Genomic DNA, 18459 nt, shown 5'->3' with positions numbered 1-18459 from the left:
TCCCATAATGCTTGTTGCAGTCACGGTATAAAGGCCTCCATCCTCCCTGCTAAGAGCTGACTGGGGATCCACCTGCTGGTGACCTTTGAACCAGATGAGGGGTTGCCCTGAAATATGCAGTTGGGCAGTCTCTCATTCTCTAGCAGCTGGACCTTTGATGGACAGTTGATCACAGGAGCAACTGCAGTACTGTAGATATATTTCAACATCAACAAACAAGCATAAAGTATATAAGGATAAAAGAGTCTTTAAGATTGGCATTTGCAAATAATTAAAAGTAGGCATACACTGGACTTTGCCTTTTGACTACATCCTTTTATGTTGATGAAAACATCACTGAGAAAGATAGACTTACAAAGCACATAAATCCAAAGGGGCGCTGAGCTCTTCACCGGATGAGTCTGAAGTCCTTCGAGCTGGAGCTCAGCCTCACATCTGTACTGGGCTCTATGGTCCTTTCTGCTAGTGAGCTCTAGTGTTTCTGTCACTGTCACATTTTCACTTCTATCTCCATGGACTGTGGTGTTTCTGATGGGGGCATGTGAGAGCTGCTGCTGACCTTTAAACCATGTCACGCTGAGATGGTCATATGGAGCCACATCCTCTATCACACACTGCAGCTGGACAAGCTGCCCCTCAACAAACTCACCAACATCATTTACAACATGAATGGACACTCTGACAGGAGGCTCTGGTGAGAAACACACACAGACACACACGCACACACACCATATATTGCAGCTATCTTACAACCCCTAAAAGGAGAATTCTGGCGATTTTTCACATAGATCTCTGTTTCTCTAGGTCACTGTCGGGGGCAGCCACAGTGCTACAATCTGGGGGCATGTTCATGTTCATGCCCCCAGAGTGTAGCACTCTAGCTTGCTGTCAGCTCTCGCTTTTGACTGCCCAAGCTAGGTAGAACCCATTTGTTTTCGGTTTTTTCATACCGACAGTACTCGATGACCTTTAGAAGCAGAGATGTTTTGAATTTAGAGATTCTTGAATTTCCCCTTGGGGATCAATAAAGTATCTATCTATCTATCTATCTATCTATGAAAAATCGCCACAATTCTCCTTCTTATCTAAATACTGCTTACTCTGTGAAGTTATAGGCCTACTATTGATGTGATGTCTTTATCATGTTTGTGACAATAAACTTGTGTCCCAGTAATACTGCTCCTAAGGCAGTGGTTCTCAAAGTGTGTGGCACGACCCACTAGTGGGGAATAGAGACAGGGAATAGGTGGGACGCGAAGAACCAAAGGGATTTTTTTTTCAAACATACTGTAGTCATAAACAGACCAACATATGAATTAAAACATCATCAGATCCTGCGGACCAAGGCGGGAAATGTAACGTGGAACCAAAATGCGAAAATAATATTTTAGCGTTACCATTTTCTCGGGATGATGGGGAAAATTGCCCACCTCCAAAATGAGGAATGACAGAAAAAGTTTGAGAACCACTGTCCTAAGGCATCCTTTTGACTTAAAACTGAATGGAAGTTACTTGAAGTGATTTTATGGAATGTTTGTATACCATGTAGATGCCCCAGACAAGGCAGCAGAAATAGTTAAATACTACACATTAAATACTAATTTGAATTAAAAGGCAGGCACCATAACTTTAACTCACTGTATATTGTGATGTTAAGGTCGCTCACACACTGTTCTCCTGCATCAGAATTTGTGAAACACTTTATTCCACTGCCAAGGCTCCAGTCAGTCAGACTTGATACATTCTAGACCAGGTACCCCTTGCCATCCCTCATCCCTTCGAACCCATAGGGGTTTCCCATCCCAGGAGGCTGACTGTTGGGTCGAGGGCACTGCAGACTGCCTCTGCTGGATCTCCATATTGAACTATCAGATGAGGAGGATCAATGAATAGTGGAGCGGCCCATTGCAGGTTTCTGCCCCTGTAAAATATGCAAGCAATTCATCAGAACATTCCTAGTGGAACTTTTCTGTCCGAGAGCCAACATATTTGCACAGGTTCATAAACAGGTCAATCCACAAGTTTCAATTTTAGTTTCACTTTTGCTAACAAACTCACTTTCACTTTCATATTTACTCATTAGTAGAGGTCTGCAATCTTTCTCCACTCACCCTTCTGTTCTGTTGATTTTCTGACTAGGCTTACTGAAACACAGGTCCTTTCACTTCACTTACCTGCTTCGATAATTAAGAAGAGCAGAAATGAGCTGGTGATGAGGCTTCCATACACACCCATCTTGAAACAGGGGCGTGACACAGACACTCAGAGTTTGTCCTTATCTGTCCCCATTATGTCTGTACAATCCCAGACTGCCTTCCTTTCTCTCTTTCTCTCTCTCTCTCTCTCTCTCTCTCAGTTGTTTTATAAGCACTGTTGTCTTTGGGGCGTTTCAACTGAGGAAGGAAAAGGCAGAGTTTAAAGCTAGTGTAGGACATTCTGGAGATCCAATCGAGATTGAAATAGATTTGGCAAGTAAAAATCATAGAAAATCCAGCCCAGAAAATAAAAATGGAACAAAATAACTTCAGCCATCAAAATCATTATGGGTGCTCTTTCACCTATTGAAGCAGTTACATCATTCAACCAACCAGTTTGCTTAGACAAAGTTTCATCCCAAGAAGTGTTTTGTTCCTACCCCAATTCAGAAGGTGATAGCATCCACCTAGGGATATAAACCATATATTTCAGCAACATGCAGTATCATCACCAAAAAAAACAAAAAAAAACAAAAAAATGTCCTGCCTGCGCATTGTTCAAATAAATAGAGGCACGTCGTAATGGTGAAGACTTATGGAACCGAGAACCAATTGAAATCAGGCGTGGAGGTGAAAAAGTGTCTCTATGTGAATGCTACCTTTGAGAGCATGTCAGAGACCTTATAAGCTAACGATAGAGGTGAGGGCTTGATGGTGTAATCACCAGGGCATCATCATAATTATATGAAACACAGATGTACTGTCAGCCGGGGAAACGGTATGCCAAACATGGCTTTTTATTGTTAGTAGGTTATAACTTTGTGGTGAAATGTTGATAAACAGGGTGTGCCTGATTCTCCAGACCCTTAAAGCATCAAATCAGGACAGGAACAAATGGAGATAAAGCATTCCAGCAGGGACTGCGTGAGCAGGACTATGTTATCTTAAAAACTGGGCCCAGGGAGACAGTAGAGAACTCATCATGACTGTGGAGGGGGCTGGGTCTGTCTGGGACGGTAGACACCACACGGACTCTAAGTGGCGTTATAGTAATGAGTTCTGGATGGTCTCAAATGCAGCATTTGGAAGCTTTCATGGGTAGGATTTCTAAGGCAAATGGTTCACTGGCAGAGGGCAGCTGCCTTAAATGTGTAGATTTCATCTGTGAAAAACATCCACTCTAGTCAGTGAAATGCGTTACTGAATAGCAGCACCAGTAGAACACCACCAGACATGGACATTTTATTATCTGATGAAGATGAGACTATATTAATGTGTTACCCATATTTGGTATTTAAACTTGAAATTGGAGAGCTCTGAGAGTTATTTGAAATAGAGAGAGAAAGAAAGACTTGTGCAGTTTTGCATCCCCAGGAGGATTCTGCTTACATCCCTGTAGCTGGGGAAGTACTAGTATGTGATAATGTGGTTTATGATACATGTGTGTAAATTAGGATAAGGGGCTGCTTGAAATAAAGTGGATCTTCCATTATGTTGAAGGGAGATCACCATTTTCTTTCACCGATGAACATTTCCCTCTTACATATTACATATTACTCTTGGACCAGGGCTGACAATGATAAGCTAAATTAAGTATAGAAAAACTGTGTGGAGGCTGTAAAGATAGGGAAAATAGTTTCATAGTTTTTTTAAGCAGCAGTAACAGGATGAAACACTTTAAATTATTTTATTTCTTTAATTTCCCTTTGGATTTTTACCCTAGATGTCACATTCAGACCTGTAAGACCGCTTTCCCATACATGAATAGATGACGTTTGAGAGGAGATTTGTGGTAAGTAAAAAAAGAAAGAAAAAAAAAATCAACACCTGTCATCTGACTCATCAACACCTGTCATCTGACTCAGTCAGGACTCACTCTGTACTTCATTGCCCGCCAATCTGGGATTACATAACAATATGGACTGTTTATTGAGGTATGGAACAAACCTGAGCAGATTGATCCTTATTCACCTCAATAGCTACAACAAATAGTGGAGCTATGTTTAAACAGTCAGATGATGTACTTAGGGGAATACATTTTAATATTGTAACAAATCAGAGATTTGCTTTGGAACAGAGTTTTATCGACTCACCTCAAACAACATGAACTCCAATGCCGGGCCGGACCCGGCCCTGATGCCCCAGCATCCCACATCCGCTCCAGCCTGTGCCGCCATCACACTGTGGTTGAACCTGGTTCCAATGACTCCATCAACCGTAGAATACGGACACAACTGACATGGTGTATAACATTGCTAATTTTGCATGGGTTTAACGTCAACATTTTACCCCTGGGTCAAAAAAATCCAGCGAAAGCTAAATTCATTGTCCAGGTATGCCCTTATAAAGATTAAGCTGAGTTGTGCATGTTTGGAGTCATCACATCCATGATGACTAAGTGATCAATTTTGGGATGGGGTGAAAATTTCAACCACCAAAACACCACCCCCAAAGTGGAGAATAGCTATAGAAATGTATTAGTTTTGGGTGTTTTTCAGACAATGGGACCTGGTGACCTCAAAGTAAATGGTAACACTAAAACAAGGTGCTACATTAAGATTTTTGGAGGAAAAGATCAGTTAACACAGGAATGCTTTACTCAGAGCAAAGAGATTTCTTAGATGTAATGAAATAATAAAGAGAAAAATAGAATGAGAACTTTACTTAAGGGACATATTTATTGAAGTAATCTAAAAGTAATCAGATGACGTTGCCGACCTGTTAAATTTGTCGTTCTACATTCTTTGGTTACGGAAATGATGGTGGGTGGCCATGTCAGTGGTTCTCAACTGGTCTGGCTTTGGGACCCACAATTTCATGTGCATAAAGTCGCGACCCATATTTTTTAGCGTTCAAGCCAATAGATATGGTGAGCCACATGGTAAGATAAGCGAAGTGCCTGCGAAGTGCTGTAGGCCTACTTGCTTGGAACATGCGGATGTTTGGCATTAGGCTACATTTGTGAAGTCTTCAACTCTTGATGTCAACTTTCAAAGTACTCAACAGGTATGACTTTGACAGGGGTGCCTTGTTAAAACTTGTTAAGTTTTATCTCAGTGTTTGGTAAACCTCAGCTCACCTAGATGGGCTATGATGAGACAAAAGTTCACACTCGGTGTCATGTTTCAACACACTTTAGGTCAATACCACACACACCGAACTTCTCCTTTAACTAACACGCTGTTGATTGAACTAACTGGTAACCAGTGTTTTGGAACCAACAGCTCGGGTTTAGTTGTCACAGGTTCAGACAACCTAGACGTTAAGTGTTATCTCAGTGTTTGGTAAATCTCCTTTCTGGAATACCCCCCCGCCCCCCCGCCCCCCCCCCACACACACACACACACACACACACACACACACAACGACTGCCCTGAGCTCCTCCTGATGGAATGTTCAGAGAGCTCACGATTTCGCCGGCATTAAACATTTACAATTGGATGATATACAACTTAAATAAAAACACAGAGAGCAAATACATCTGATTGGTCTGTACGAGCCGTGATTATGCGTTTAGGAATGGAATGGAATGCCACATGTAAAATGCTGTGTTTAAAAAGCTGTACACGTCTTAACTGGAGTTTGTGGATGCAGCACTCAAAACAGCCATTAGAGGGAGGCATAACAGTGGGATACAAACCGATATACAAACCCTAAAAACTAAATGTTTCCACTAAAACCATGAGACTGAAGTCTACTGTAATTACTCTTACATTCTAAAGTGACAGGCACTCAAATCATGTAAAATGTAAATCAAAATAAAAAAATATGAAATATTCAAATTACTACATATTTTAGTTAGTAATTGTGCAGATCATGAAATAAGCCTACTACAACCCTCAAACAGAAAAAGTTGGGACATTGTGTAAAATGTGAATAAAAACTGAATGTAATAATCTACAAATCTCTTAAACTCATATTTAGTTGCAAAGTTGACTATTTCATGGAAAATATATGTTAATTCTGAATTTGATACCAGCAACATGTTGGGACAGGGGTAACAAAACGGTGGAAAGTTGGGACAGGGGTAACAAAATGCTGGACAAGTTGTGTAATGATAAAGAAAACAAAAGGAGGAATGTTTGACAAGTAATTAGGGTAACTGGATACACGATTGGGTATGAAAAAGAGCATCCCAGAGAGGCAGGGTCTCTTAGAAGTAAAGATGTAGGGGTATTCATCACTCTGTGTAAACCTGTGTGCACAAATGAAACAATGTAATTGTAATGCTTCTTAACATGAAATTGTGAAGTATTTGGGGAGTTCATCATCTACAGGACATACTATCATTAAAACATTCAGATTTCATTTGGAAACAAGGGAAAGAGTTGAAAAACAAATTGAATGTCCGTGGTCTTTTGGACCGCAGATGGCACTGCATGGGTTTATACTTGTATATTATCACATTCTGTTTTTTCATTTGCATTTTACAAAACATCCCAACTTTTTCTGTTTTGAGGTTGTATATAAAATATTAACAAATTATATCAACTTAATATGAATTTCAAAATGTATGAAATACAAACTGACATGAATCCATCTTTTCAGTGAGTGTGTTGGTGGGATCGCGTAACATCTATGATCTCCACACTGGTGTGGTGGAGGGCTCCCACCACACCAGTATTTTTTATTGGCTATGGTTCCTATGCTCCAAAAACGGATGCATAGATAGATAAATGCTCTGTAGGCTACATATGATAGATGCTCTGTAGGCTACATATGATTCTGTAAATAATTATTGTATTGGATTTGAGTTGTATCGGTATACACCACTATAAATGGCACTGGGAAACCCTACATATTATATTCACCTGGTTTAACAACTGACGCGTTTATAAGGGTCTGCACTAAATTATTGTGCTGTAGGCTATAACTGTTGCGCCCATTTTTTTGGTAACCCCTCTGTCCACGGGTAAGATATTTAGGAAAGTATCGAGGGGGTAAAACAATTAAGTGATGTTTTGATAGGTTGGCACTACGTCAGAACAAATCCCCACCAAAAGCTGTACTCAAACTCACAGCACTCTGCATGTTATAAATTTTCTTAGCACCAGACGAATTTCTTGAATTTCCCCTTGAGGATCAATAAAGTATCTATCTATCTATCTATCTATTTAATGTGTTTTAGTCCATTCCATCATTTTAACATGTTTCTCACTCGCCTGGACTGATACTGCCTTCACGCCAACCATAAACTCGGAGGACCTGACTTTAAAAATCCCGACCTCCGAAAAAAGTGTGTTCATGATATCAGCTCGGAAAACAATTAATAAATTAATAAATTACCTTGCCAAAAAATAAATTACCTTGCCTATTAGTAATGAGAGTGAGATTCACCTCTTGTGTTGTTACAAGGGAAACCGCCGTGGTTGGAGAATATGATAGTGATGTCAAGTCGAGTACCTCAGGGCACAAGAGTTCCGCATGAGCTCCAAGCATAAAGTCCGACCAGACTTTGCGTTCAAGTAATTTTTGCTGTTGGAGGTTGGAATTTCCGAATATCCAATGTGGCATGAAGGCGCTATGAGGATCTCATGCTTCCTGCACACTCAATAGTCTGATAAATTGTGTGTTTTCTGAATGCTAAGAAGAAGCCTTATCTCATCTTAGGAATTGACTCAGCAGGGCTCAGTTCTACCAAGCACTTATCATCGAGGATCTTCAACTTTGAGAAACAACCATATAGCCTTCATTTAGAGGAGAAAAGCCTCCTTTTTGGCCTTTTTGTAGACAAAAGGTCACCATGTACATGGTAGCCACATGGGTAAAGGATGGACAAATCACCAGGAGAGCGAAAATATTTATTTGATCACAACAAGTAAGTAATGCTATTACAGCCAACAGCACATAAAATAAAGTGTACTGCACGATCTGCTTGTGTGACTTTCCCTTTGCTCTAGTCATGAAGCACAGTGGTAACCATAGTGAATGAATGCTGTGGGCGGTGACAATGGACACACCATAAGCACAAACATGGCACTTGAAAGTTACAATGATGTCATGTGATGCAAAAAGAATTGCTGGACCAGCTCTCTTGTAATGCCACATGTGGTGCTGTGTTCAATACAATGCAAGTCAATGGAGGAATACCATCTTGAAAGTAATGATGTGTTCAACTGGAATCCTACAGATATGTAGTCCCTATACACGTAGCCTCTTGTATTGAGATCATTTCAGATGCGCTAGCTGTCCAAAAGACAGGGGACAAGAAGCAGGCAGGAGTAGATCTGGATGAATGTTCTAGATCCCAGCAGGCAGGAGTAGATCTGGATGAATGTTCTAGATCCCAGCAGGCAGGAGTAGATCTGGATGGATGTTTCTAGTTCCCAACCTGTGGTCGTAAGCGGACGCCCATCCGATAGGGTTTGGGGGACTGAGTGGCCCCAAAGATGAGCTCGTAGTCGGGCACACCCCCATCGTCTGGCCACACCAGCTGGAACCGACGTAGCACAGTCACCAGGATGAGGAAGAGTTCCATCCGGGCTAGACTCTCCCCGAGACACACTCGGGAGCCTGACACCCACACACATATACCGACACACACACACACACAAACGCACAGTGTATGTTTAAGCAATACAGTACTGTTGTAAATAGTCCTGCTGTTCCCTCTGTGCACATACAGACACACACACACACACACACATAGCGTACCTGCTGAGAAGGGAAGGAAGGCGTCAGGTTTGACAAACTCTCCGTGCTCATTCAGGAAGTTGTGAGGGTTAAACTCATGAGGGAATTTCCACTGGCCCTCTTCACTCAGCACAGAGGACAGGTTAGGGATGACCATTGTGCCCTGAGAATGACACAGAGAGAAGTTAGGGATGACCATTGTGCCCTGAGAATGGCAGAGAGAGAAGTTAGGGATGACCATAGTGTTCTGAGAGAGAGAGAGAGAGAGAGAGAGAGGTTAGGGATGACCATTATGCTCAGGGAGAGAGAGAGAGAGAGAGACAGGTTAGGGATGACCATTATGCTCAGGGAGAGAGAGAGAGAGAGAGAGAGACAGGTTAGGGATGACCATTGTGCCCTGAGAATGGCAGAGAGAGAAGTTAGGGATGACCATTGTGCCCTGAGAATGACAGACAATGAGAGAGACAGGTTAGGGATGACCATTATGCTCAGGGAGAGAGAGAGAGAGAGAGACAGGTTAGGGATGACCATCATGCTCAGGGAGAGAGAGAGAGAGAGGTTAGGGATGACCATTATGCTCAGGGAGAGAGAGAGAGAGAGACAGGTTAGGGATGACCATTATGCTCAGGGAGAGAGAGAGAGAGAGACAGGTTAGGGATGACCATTATGCTCAGGGAGAGAGAGAGAGAGAAACAGGTTAGGGATGACCATTATGCTCAGGGAGAGAGAGAGAGAGAAACAGGTTAGGGATGAGCATCGTGCCCTGAGAATGACAGAGAGAGAGAAAGACAGAGATGGAGAGAGAGACAGGTTAGGGATGACCATCATGCTCAGGGAGAGAGAGAGAGAGAGAGAGAGAGACAGGTTAGGGATGACTATTGTGCCCTGACAATGACAAAGAGAGAGAAATAACCAGGTTACAGAGAAATAATAGTTCCATCAATAAAATTAAAATAGCTAAACAGGGCAGGGATTCAGGAGGTCTTTTAATATGGAGCGGAGCCGAAATTAACTGTGAGTTAATTAGAAAGGGGAAATATAATGTATGGCTAAAAATTGGAAAAAATATCATAGCCACCCCAAAAGACTTGTTTCTATGTACTATTTATATTCCTCCATCAGATTCACCGTATTATGACGAAAACACATATACAGAACTAGTAAATGAGATTGGCTACTATCAATCGATTGGACATGTAATGATATGTGGTGATCTAAATGCCAGAACCGGCGAAGGCCTATATACAGTTAATACATTAGACGACAAATTCATAATTGGACAAAATATACAATTTTCTACTTATCTAACCAGAAACAACTATGACAAAACAATAAATACACATGGTAGAGCTTTGTTAGAGCTTTGTCAGTGCCAGGGTATGTACATTGTCAATGGGAGGCTAAGAAGAGACTCACTAGGACAATACACTTACAGTTCAGTCCTTGGATGCAGTACAGTCGATTACTTTATAACAGACCTTCATGAAAATCATTTAAGGGCTTTCACAGTAAATCCTTTGGCACCTTTTTCTGACCATTCACAGATAACTCTCTATCTAAACACAACTAATGGAAAGCCCAACTTTTCTCAATCATCTATAATGCATAGGATGAGTAAGACCTACAGATGGCATGAAAATAGCAAAGATCAATATCTTAAAACAATCAGACAAGATGACACAAAGGCAATGATACATATGTTTCTGAACAACCCCTCTTCAATGAACAAAGAAGGAGTAAACAGTGCGGTTAATGATTTAAATAAAATATTTGACCATATAGCCAAATCATCTGGGTTGTTATCTCACAGAGGTAAAACAAAAACTATAAACAAGAAACCAACTTGGTATGATACAGAATGTAAGACATTGCGGAAAGAATTAAGGGAATTATCAAACCAAAAACACAGACAGCCCAACAATGAGGTCATTCGTTTACAACATGAGTCGTTGAGAAAGTACAAACATGAACTTAAGACTAACAAATCTAGTTTCCTGTCAAAACAAATTGATGAACTAGAGGAATCAATTGACTCCAATAATTTCTGGGAACACTGGAAAACATTACAAAGCAGAAACTCAGAGGAGTTAGCGATCCAAAAGGGAGATATATGGAAAGATCATTTCAAATCCCTATATGAAAACAACCCATTAAATAATCATCAAAAACAAATACTTCAAAAATTGGACAAATTGGAACAAATTATAAAACCTTATCAGAATCCCTTAGATATGCCAATTACTGAAAAAGAATTGGAGGAAAAAATAAGAACTCTACATCTCAAAAAAGCCTGTGGGTTTGACAACATATTGAATGAAATGATCATTAGCACAGACCCCACCTTCCAAAGAGCCATTCTTAAACTCTTTAATTGAATTCTTAATGTAGGGAATTTTCCTGAATTATGGAGCAAGGGTCTCATTTCACCTATATTTAAGAGTGGCGATAGGTTAGATTCGAGTAACTACAGGGGTATATGCATCTGCAGCAACATGGGCAAATTATTTTGTTCCATAGTAAATTATAGACTGACAGATTTTATCAATCAACACAACATACTAAACAAAGCACAAATCGGTTTCCTTCCAAATCATAGGACCTCAGATCACATGTTTACACTACACACTATAATTGATAAACACGTTAAACAAGACAAATCCAAATTATTCTCTTGCTTTGTTGATTTCGAGAAAGCCTTTGATTCTGTATGGCACAAAGGTCTACTCTACAAATTATTATGACCGCCGCGCAGCGAAGCGGCGGTCATATAGGTTTAGTCAGATTTTATTTTTTTTATTTTTATTTTTCGCATGCCCAAATTTCCGTCAATGAGTCCCGGGACACTGAAAGACCGGGGTACACGAAACTTGGTGGGCATGTAACCCGACATGGATAGCATGGAACCATCGTTTTTCGTTTTGATCTGTGGCCCCCCCGCTGGACTGGACCCCCGAAAGGAGGGTAGGGCAGACACAGTTTTCTGTGAATATCTCGAAAACCGTAGGGTTTAGGGGGACCATTTTTTTTTTGTATGTTGATCTCAAGGGGCCATGTCAACCCATTCCATAACCACTCATTTCATGTATAGCGCCACCTAGTTAAACACAAAAAAGTAAAAATGAGGTGTTGTAATTGAAGGTATCTGTGACCTAACATAGTCAAAACTGCACGAAATTGGAAGTGTAGGATCATTATGACACCCTCTGTATGCACGCCAAATTTTGTGGAATTCCGTTCATGGGGGGCCACACAATAAATTAATTTATGTTACTATACACCAACTGGCCTGTAGGTGGCCGGAGACAGTTTTCTGTGAATATCTCGAGAACCGTAGGGCCTAGGAGGTCCACCTTTTTTATGTATGTTGGTCTTAAGGGGGCATGTCAACCCATCCCATTACCACTTATTTCATGTATAGCGCCACCTAGTTAAAAATGAAAAAGCAAAAAATTAGGTGTTTTCATCACAATATCTCTGGCTGACAAGGTCAAAACTGCACGAAATTAAAAGTGTAGGATCATTATGACACCCTCCGAATGCACGCCAAGTTTTGTGTACTTTCGTTCATGGGGGGCCTTACAATAAAATAATTTATGTGTACATTTAGTGACGTACACCAACAAGGATTCCCGGGACACTGAAAGACCGGGGTACACAAAACTTGGTGGGCATGTACCCCCACATGGATAGCATGGAACCGTCATTTTTCGTTTTGATCTGTAGCCCCCCCGCTGAACTGGACCCCCCGAAAGGCACATACGCAGGCACACACACAAGCACGCACACACACACACACACACCCACACACACACACACACACTCACACACACACACACCCACACACATAACATAAACATAACACAAACAATCAAGAATTTCTCAGAATAATGAACAGGCAAGATGGAGGTGGGGTTGTATAAAATTAATTTTAAATGTGAAATCTATGAACTAATCATGTTTTGGTACTTGTTGTCTAGCAGATACCAGTGAGGATTGAGTGTGGATAATGCAATTTAGTGAGACAGTTAGAATCATATAGGCCTTTCAGCGTGATTTCTTTTTCTGGAAAAAATGTGCTGGACTGGGCGGCGGTCATATTTTGTACCGCTCTGCGGTACATCTAGTTAGAATATGGGGTTGGCGGGCAAACATATGATGTAATAAAATCAATGTATTCCTCAAAAAAATGTGCAGTTAAGATTGGAAATATGCAAACAGATTTTCCCCAATACCGTGGTGTCCGTCAAGGATGTGCAATGAGTCCAATGTTATTTAATTTATATATAAATGAGTTTGCCACTAAAATCCAACAATCCACTGATCCTGGCATAAAATTAGTAGACACAGAGGTTAAATGTCTTCTCTATGCAGATGACTTAGTTCTCATAGCCCCAGATGAAGTAAGCCTGCAAAATAGCCTGAATATTCTGGAAAAATTCGCAGAAAATTGGTCACTAAAGGGGAACTTAAAAAAGACAAAAGTTGTTTTCCAAAGAAAAAACAGAAATAACAAAATTATGAAATTTTCAATTGGCAAAGAACTAATCGAACAAACTCAAGAATATACTTATTTAGGGATCTCCATCAACTCAACAGGAAAATTTGATTTGGCAGTAAAAAACCTAAAAGAAAAAGCACAACGATCTCTATATGCTATCAAAAAATCATTTCAAACCAATATTCCCATAAGAATATGGTTAAAAATTTTCATGCAATTCATTGAACCTATTGCCCTCTATGGGTACGAAATTTGGGGACCACTTTCAAGATATGATTTTGCGGATTGGGGAAAACACCCAATTGAAGCCCTGCACATGGATTTCTGCAAAAACATTCTTAGAGCTCACAGAAATACCCCACATAATGGCTGCAGGGCTGAACTGGGCCAGTTCCCATTAATTATCAAAATTAAAAAAAGAATTTTAAATATAGAGAAAAGTCCCCTAAATCAATTCATCTTAAAGCACACTCCAATTAATTTGACAATGCCCAAAACTAAAAAAGATTCAATTCAATTAGCGAATAAAATCCATCCAAATTCTATCATAGAAAAAGAAAAATATATATCATATTGGACAGAAATCACAAAAACCCAACATAAACTTGAATGTTATCTGGCAATTAAGCACAAATATGAATTGGCCCCATATCAAAAAACGCTCAAAGACAAAAAATGATCCAGAACATTGACTATGTACAGACTCAGCGAGCACAATCTGAACATCGAAACAGGTAGAAGGAAACAGACCTGGTTACCAAGAGAGGCCAGGTTGTGCCACCACTGCCAGGAAAGTAAAATAGAAACAGAGCTATACAGAATGCAAATTTTACACAGACCTCAGAGAAACCTTCCTTACAAAAGCAAGTACCATACGCCCTGAAATCTTAGATGAAAATAACGAGGGTAAGCTAAAATATATCCTGGGCGAAATTGCACTGGCAGCTGGAAAATATGTACTAGCCTGTCCCGAAAGACGAAATGCAACCGTAAGCCAGTGATTCCACCCCTACTGTTGTTTATCTCCCCCCCCCCACCAATTTCACTATTCTATTAACCTACTTTTTCTTCCCTCTATTATTTACATTATCATCTTATCATTGTTTTTTTTATTAGTAGTATAATTATAATTAATGTCCCCTATTTTGATTATTCCATGTTTTTGCTTTTGTTTTTTTGTTCTTAATGCTTTGGCAATATTGTAACCTGAACAGTCATGCCAATAAAGCACAATGAATTGAATTGAATTGAAAGAGAGACAGGATAGGGATGATCATCATGCTCTGAGAGAGAGACAGGTTAGGGATGACCATTGTGCTCTGAGAAAGAGAGAGAGAGAGAGAGAGAGAGAGAGAGAGAGAGAGAGACAGGCTAGGAATGACCATCGTGTGCTGAAAGAGAAAAGCATCCCCTGCCAACCTAAGTGATGCTGTTACTATTGCTGTTAGTGACCGCTACCTTAGGGATGGTATATCCATGGAGCTGTGTGTGTGTTGTGGCGGTGTGGAACACACTGAGGGGGACTACGTTGCCCACACGCTGCGACTCGTGAATGACCGCCTGCACATACGGCATGGTGTGTCTGTCATCAAATGACACACACTCACGACAGCCCAGCATGGCGTCAATCTCCTGATGACATTGCTCTATACATCAACACACACACACACACACACACACACACACACACCTTTAAAGAGGCACACAAATACAATCTCTGTGGTATGAGTGGAACACTTGAGTATGTGTGTGTGTGTGTCTTACCTTGTACATGTGTGTGTGTCATCAGGTAGAGACATGCCGTGCGAAGTGTGTTGGAGGTTGTGTCTGTTCCAGCAACGAACAAGTCAATCAGCAAACTCTCCATGTGGGAGTCATCAAATGAGGACCCATCGCCTGCCCTCTGATAAATGTACACACACACACATAATGTACACAAAAACACACCATAAGCCATAAGGAAACAGACAAGCTAAAACACTAATACATTTTCACCCAATATATACATACATTTAGGTAATTACCTCAATACCTCAACAAACATCACATCTTTGTCTGTATCTCTCTCTCACACTCACACACACACACACACACACACACACACACACACAAAGGTACAGCACTGGGGTGATGTCACATATACAAAAACACACACACACACACACATACGCACCTTCTGCATCTCCTGCAGGTAGCAGTCTATCATGTCTCTGGGTTCGTGTGTGTGTGCCGCACTCTGGTGCTGGTGTTGTGTGATGACCTTCTGCATGTGCTCCCTGAGCCGCTGATAGTACCGGAACACCTTCCTGAAGGGCAGAGGGAGCGCCCGCAACACTGGCGCCACGTCATACAGCTAGCACACACATACACATTAAAACACACACACACACACACACACACACACACACACGTAAAGGTGTTATACACTCGACACATTGGTCCCTGCGCACTTTGGTTGTGATGTCACAGGAGTGCTGTAACTATTTATACATGCGCGTGGTGGTCACGACACTAGTTGTATTCTCCTGAACAGAGGTGTTGTTGTGAAAAGGCTATTGCTACCTACTTGACATATTAGAAAGATATTAGAAAGCTAAATACTGCATTGGGCTCCAGAACGTATGTAAATAGCGCTGCCATATTGGTGGAAGCAACAATCACTGGAGGCCAATGGAGAAACATGTGAAATCAGACAGGTGTCTCTGATTGGGCAAGTGTTGCCCATAGACAGTAAAGGTGTTGCCCCCAGCAATATGACGGCCGTGTTTACGTATGCCACCTTATAGAACTCGGTATGCGGTATCTAGATTTTTAATATCTATGTACCAGAGCTGTCAGTAGCATTGGCGTCAATGCCAGTAGCGACTAAACTAGCCTCTGTGATGGTACTTCAGACTTCGGTTGCTATTCACAAACTAGTGGACATTATCATCTCTCGCATAGTTTCCAAGGTGTGTGCAGCTATCTGGCGCTGAGAGATGAGTTTGTGTCATTTCCTAAAGTGGAAAGAGATTTTTTTTCAGTTCTTAGCAGTAGAGCTGTACTTTGGTTGAGAATAAATCTCTTAATTCCCTTCTGCTGGATTATTGACATGTCCCTGGGTCCTAGTTCTCGCTGGTAGCCTTAAATTAACTTCCCTCTCTTCTCAAACTGACTATTCAAACTTCATGACTACAGTTTTAAATACATTTTATTTAAATGACTCAGTTTAAAGGGGACCTATGCAGGTTTTTTAGCTTAATTTACCTTAACTGAACAGCTTCGAAGTCATTGGAATGGTTATACAGTATGACTTTTTTCGGGTTGAATAGTGGCCGTCTCGCTTCCCCCTAGCGTCCGTGAGCGAAAAAAACACCTTTGCAACTTTGCCAACGGCCTCAGAGACAGAAAGTTTTGCAGCCATAGCTCGCAGCCTTGTGATGTAATGAATTTCTTTACTACACACATACATGGCAGGCACCGGCTAGAACAAGGTAGTGATGGAGACATTCTAATGTCTAAGAATGGAGATTCTTAGACATTAGTCATGGCAGAGCCGAAAAGAAGGAGAAATCGAGTAAACCGTTGTTGGAGGGTCTATAGACCCTTTCAACAATAAAAACAAAAACAATGCTTGAACGTTCTATTTGGTTCCCAATCTACTTCCTCTGTATTATATATGGAATGTGTCTATAGACCCTTAAAAGAGAGTTCCATTATCAGCATCATAGTTGGCCCCACAAGGCTTCCGTTTTAACATTCCATATGTTATCCATATGCAGAGGAAGTAGATTGGGAACCAAATAGAACGTTCAAGCATTGTTTTTGTTTTTATTGTTGAAAGGGTCTATAGAGGGAGCAGAGAAATCTGCGAGCAAAAAGCTTAAGTTTCTCTTTACGATGTGGGCTAGGCTATATGAAATGCCTGGTGTTGTCCTGTATTTATTTATGAATGAACAATAATTTTTTTAAAGAAATAGATTTACTATTTGCATAATATTACATTTGGCAGAATGCTCTGTTCTGGGAGCCCCCTGCCCTTCCATGTGCAAATATGGAAAGCCTAAGGCAGGGAGAGCAGCAAAGATAACCCCCATCAGAAGTATGATCACTTTGGTCAAGAAGTGTCTGCTAAATGTAATGTAATGATGAGGAGATGGGGTGGAGGTGGCATGCAAAAGGCTTGTAGAGAAGCGGCAGGCAGAGGGTAGACTAAGGCAGCTTAAATAAGGTGCTCTGAATGATCTCCGTCAGTGACAGAGCAGAGATGATCAGCTGGGCAGTAAGCTGAGCCATTCAGGGAAACTGGGCAAGACTCCGTGGCCTGCCTGAACTAACGCTATGCTCCATTTGATTCGTAACCAGACGTGACCACACACGACATTGAAAACATTTTTCCTGCCTGCACATGGCTGAAATTCGTCACGCGACAGAGGGATCAACGTAATTTTGACGTCACACTGGCGTGCAACAGGTCGGGAACAGTGACCCAATTACAGTCACACACAGTTTTAATCCACACAAACACTTGAAACATCAAAAACGGCAAGTAGGCTATACATTTGTCATACATGTATATAAACACACAGACATCATGGCTCAGTTGCCAGCTGACATACACATATACACACACACACACACACACACACACACACACACACAACTTGCAGTGCGCACACACACACACATGAACAGTGAACACCCACAGCCATACCATGGCCCAGGGCCCGATGGCCAGCTTGTTGATCTCCTCCATCATTGTGATGAGGGTCTGGAAGTAGTGGTCATCGTAGTCGAAGCGAGAGCCGAAGATGATGGAGCAGATGATGTTGGATGCCGCATGGTGGAAAAGATGCTGAGGGTCCATCGAGCCGCCTGGAAGAGATTGGAGGGGCATTAGTGCTGTTACATGCAAACTTATTTGTGCGATTTGAGCGACAGTGACGGCCAAACCAGATCGCGTGGCTTGCGCAGCGGTGTAGCGTGGCGTAGTAGCGAATGAACGGAAAGTACACGAATTGTAGCGGCCAACCCAAAATCGAAGAACGCACTCCTGTGACGTAGGAGGCCCCCTTTTAAAGGGCGGAAACCCAATCACAGTTCATGGCAATTAGTTTGCCCACCAGACCGTCTGAAATTAACAGAACACAAGAC

The 18459-nt window shown here is 41.4% G+C and overlaps 1 protein-coding gene and 1 long non-coding RNA gene across 4 annotated transcripts in view; both read right to left on the bottom strand.

Annotated features, from left to right (window-relative positions):
• Positions 1-1694, bottom strand: LOC143133132 (uncharacterized). Of its 2 annotated transcripts, none has more exons than XR_012988468.1 (3): positions 1639-1694; positions 356-691; positions 1-189 (listed from the first exon to the last, which is right to left on the bottom strand). It is a non-coding gene; the product is annotated as an uncharacterized LOC143133132 (long non-coding RNA). The 2 variants fall into 2 exon arrangements; XR_012988467.1 differs by having other exon boundaries at positions 1-181.
• A 6698-nt stretch (positions 1695-8392) lies between these two features.
• LOC143132442 (cytochrome P450 2F2-like) overlaps positions 8393-18459 on the bottom strand; it is a 21559-nt gene continuing 11492 nt past the window's right edge. Inside the window, exons 4-9 of one of the 2 annotated variants that reach the window (XM_076291979.1) lie at positions 18020-18180; positions 15484-15679; positions 15091-15222; positions 14785-14972; positions 8850-8991; positions 8393-8708 (exon numbers count right to left, since the gene is read on the bottom strand). In XM_076291979.1, the coding sequence (XP_076148094.1) occupies positions 8515-8708; positions 8850-8991; positions 14785-14972; positions 15091-15222; positions 15484-15679; positions 18020-18180 (1013 nt within the window). In that variant the 3' untranslated portion in view covers positions 8393-8514. Of the gene's footprint in view, positions 8709-8849; positions 8992-14784; positions 14973-15090; positions 15230-15483; positions 15680-18019; positions 18181-18459 lie in introns of both variants that reach the window. The other variant, XM_076291980.1, reaches the window with a different exon arrangement.

This window comes from Alosa pseudoharengus, unplaced genomic scaffold, assembly GCF_046254945.1.
Source record: "Alosa pseudoharengus isolate Yale_2024_CS ecotype anadromous, Long Island Sound unplaced genomic scaffold, YU_APseudo_1.1 YU_APseudo_1.1_scf_19, whole genome shotgun sequence".
In the NCBI taxonomy this organism is placed as follows: domain Eukaryota; kingdom Metazoa; phylum Chordata; class Actinopteri; order Clupeiformes; family Clupeidae; genus Alosa; species Alosa pseudoharengus.
This window is presented reverse-complemented; position numbering and strand designations above follow the sequence as displayed.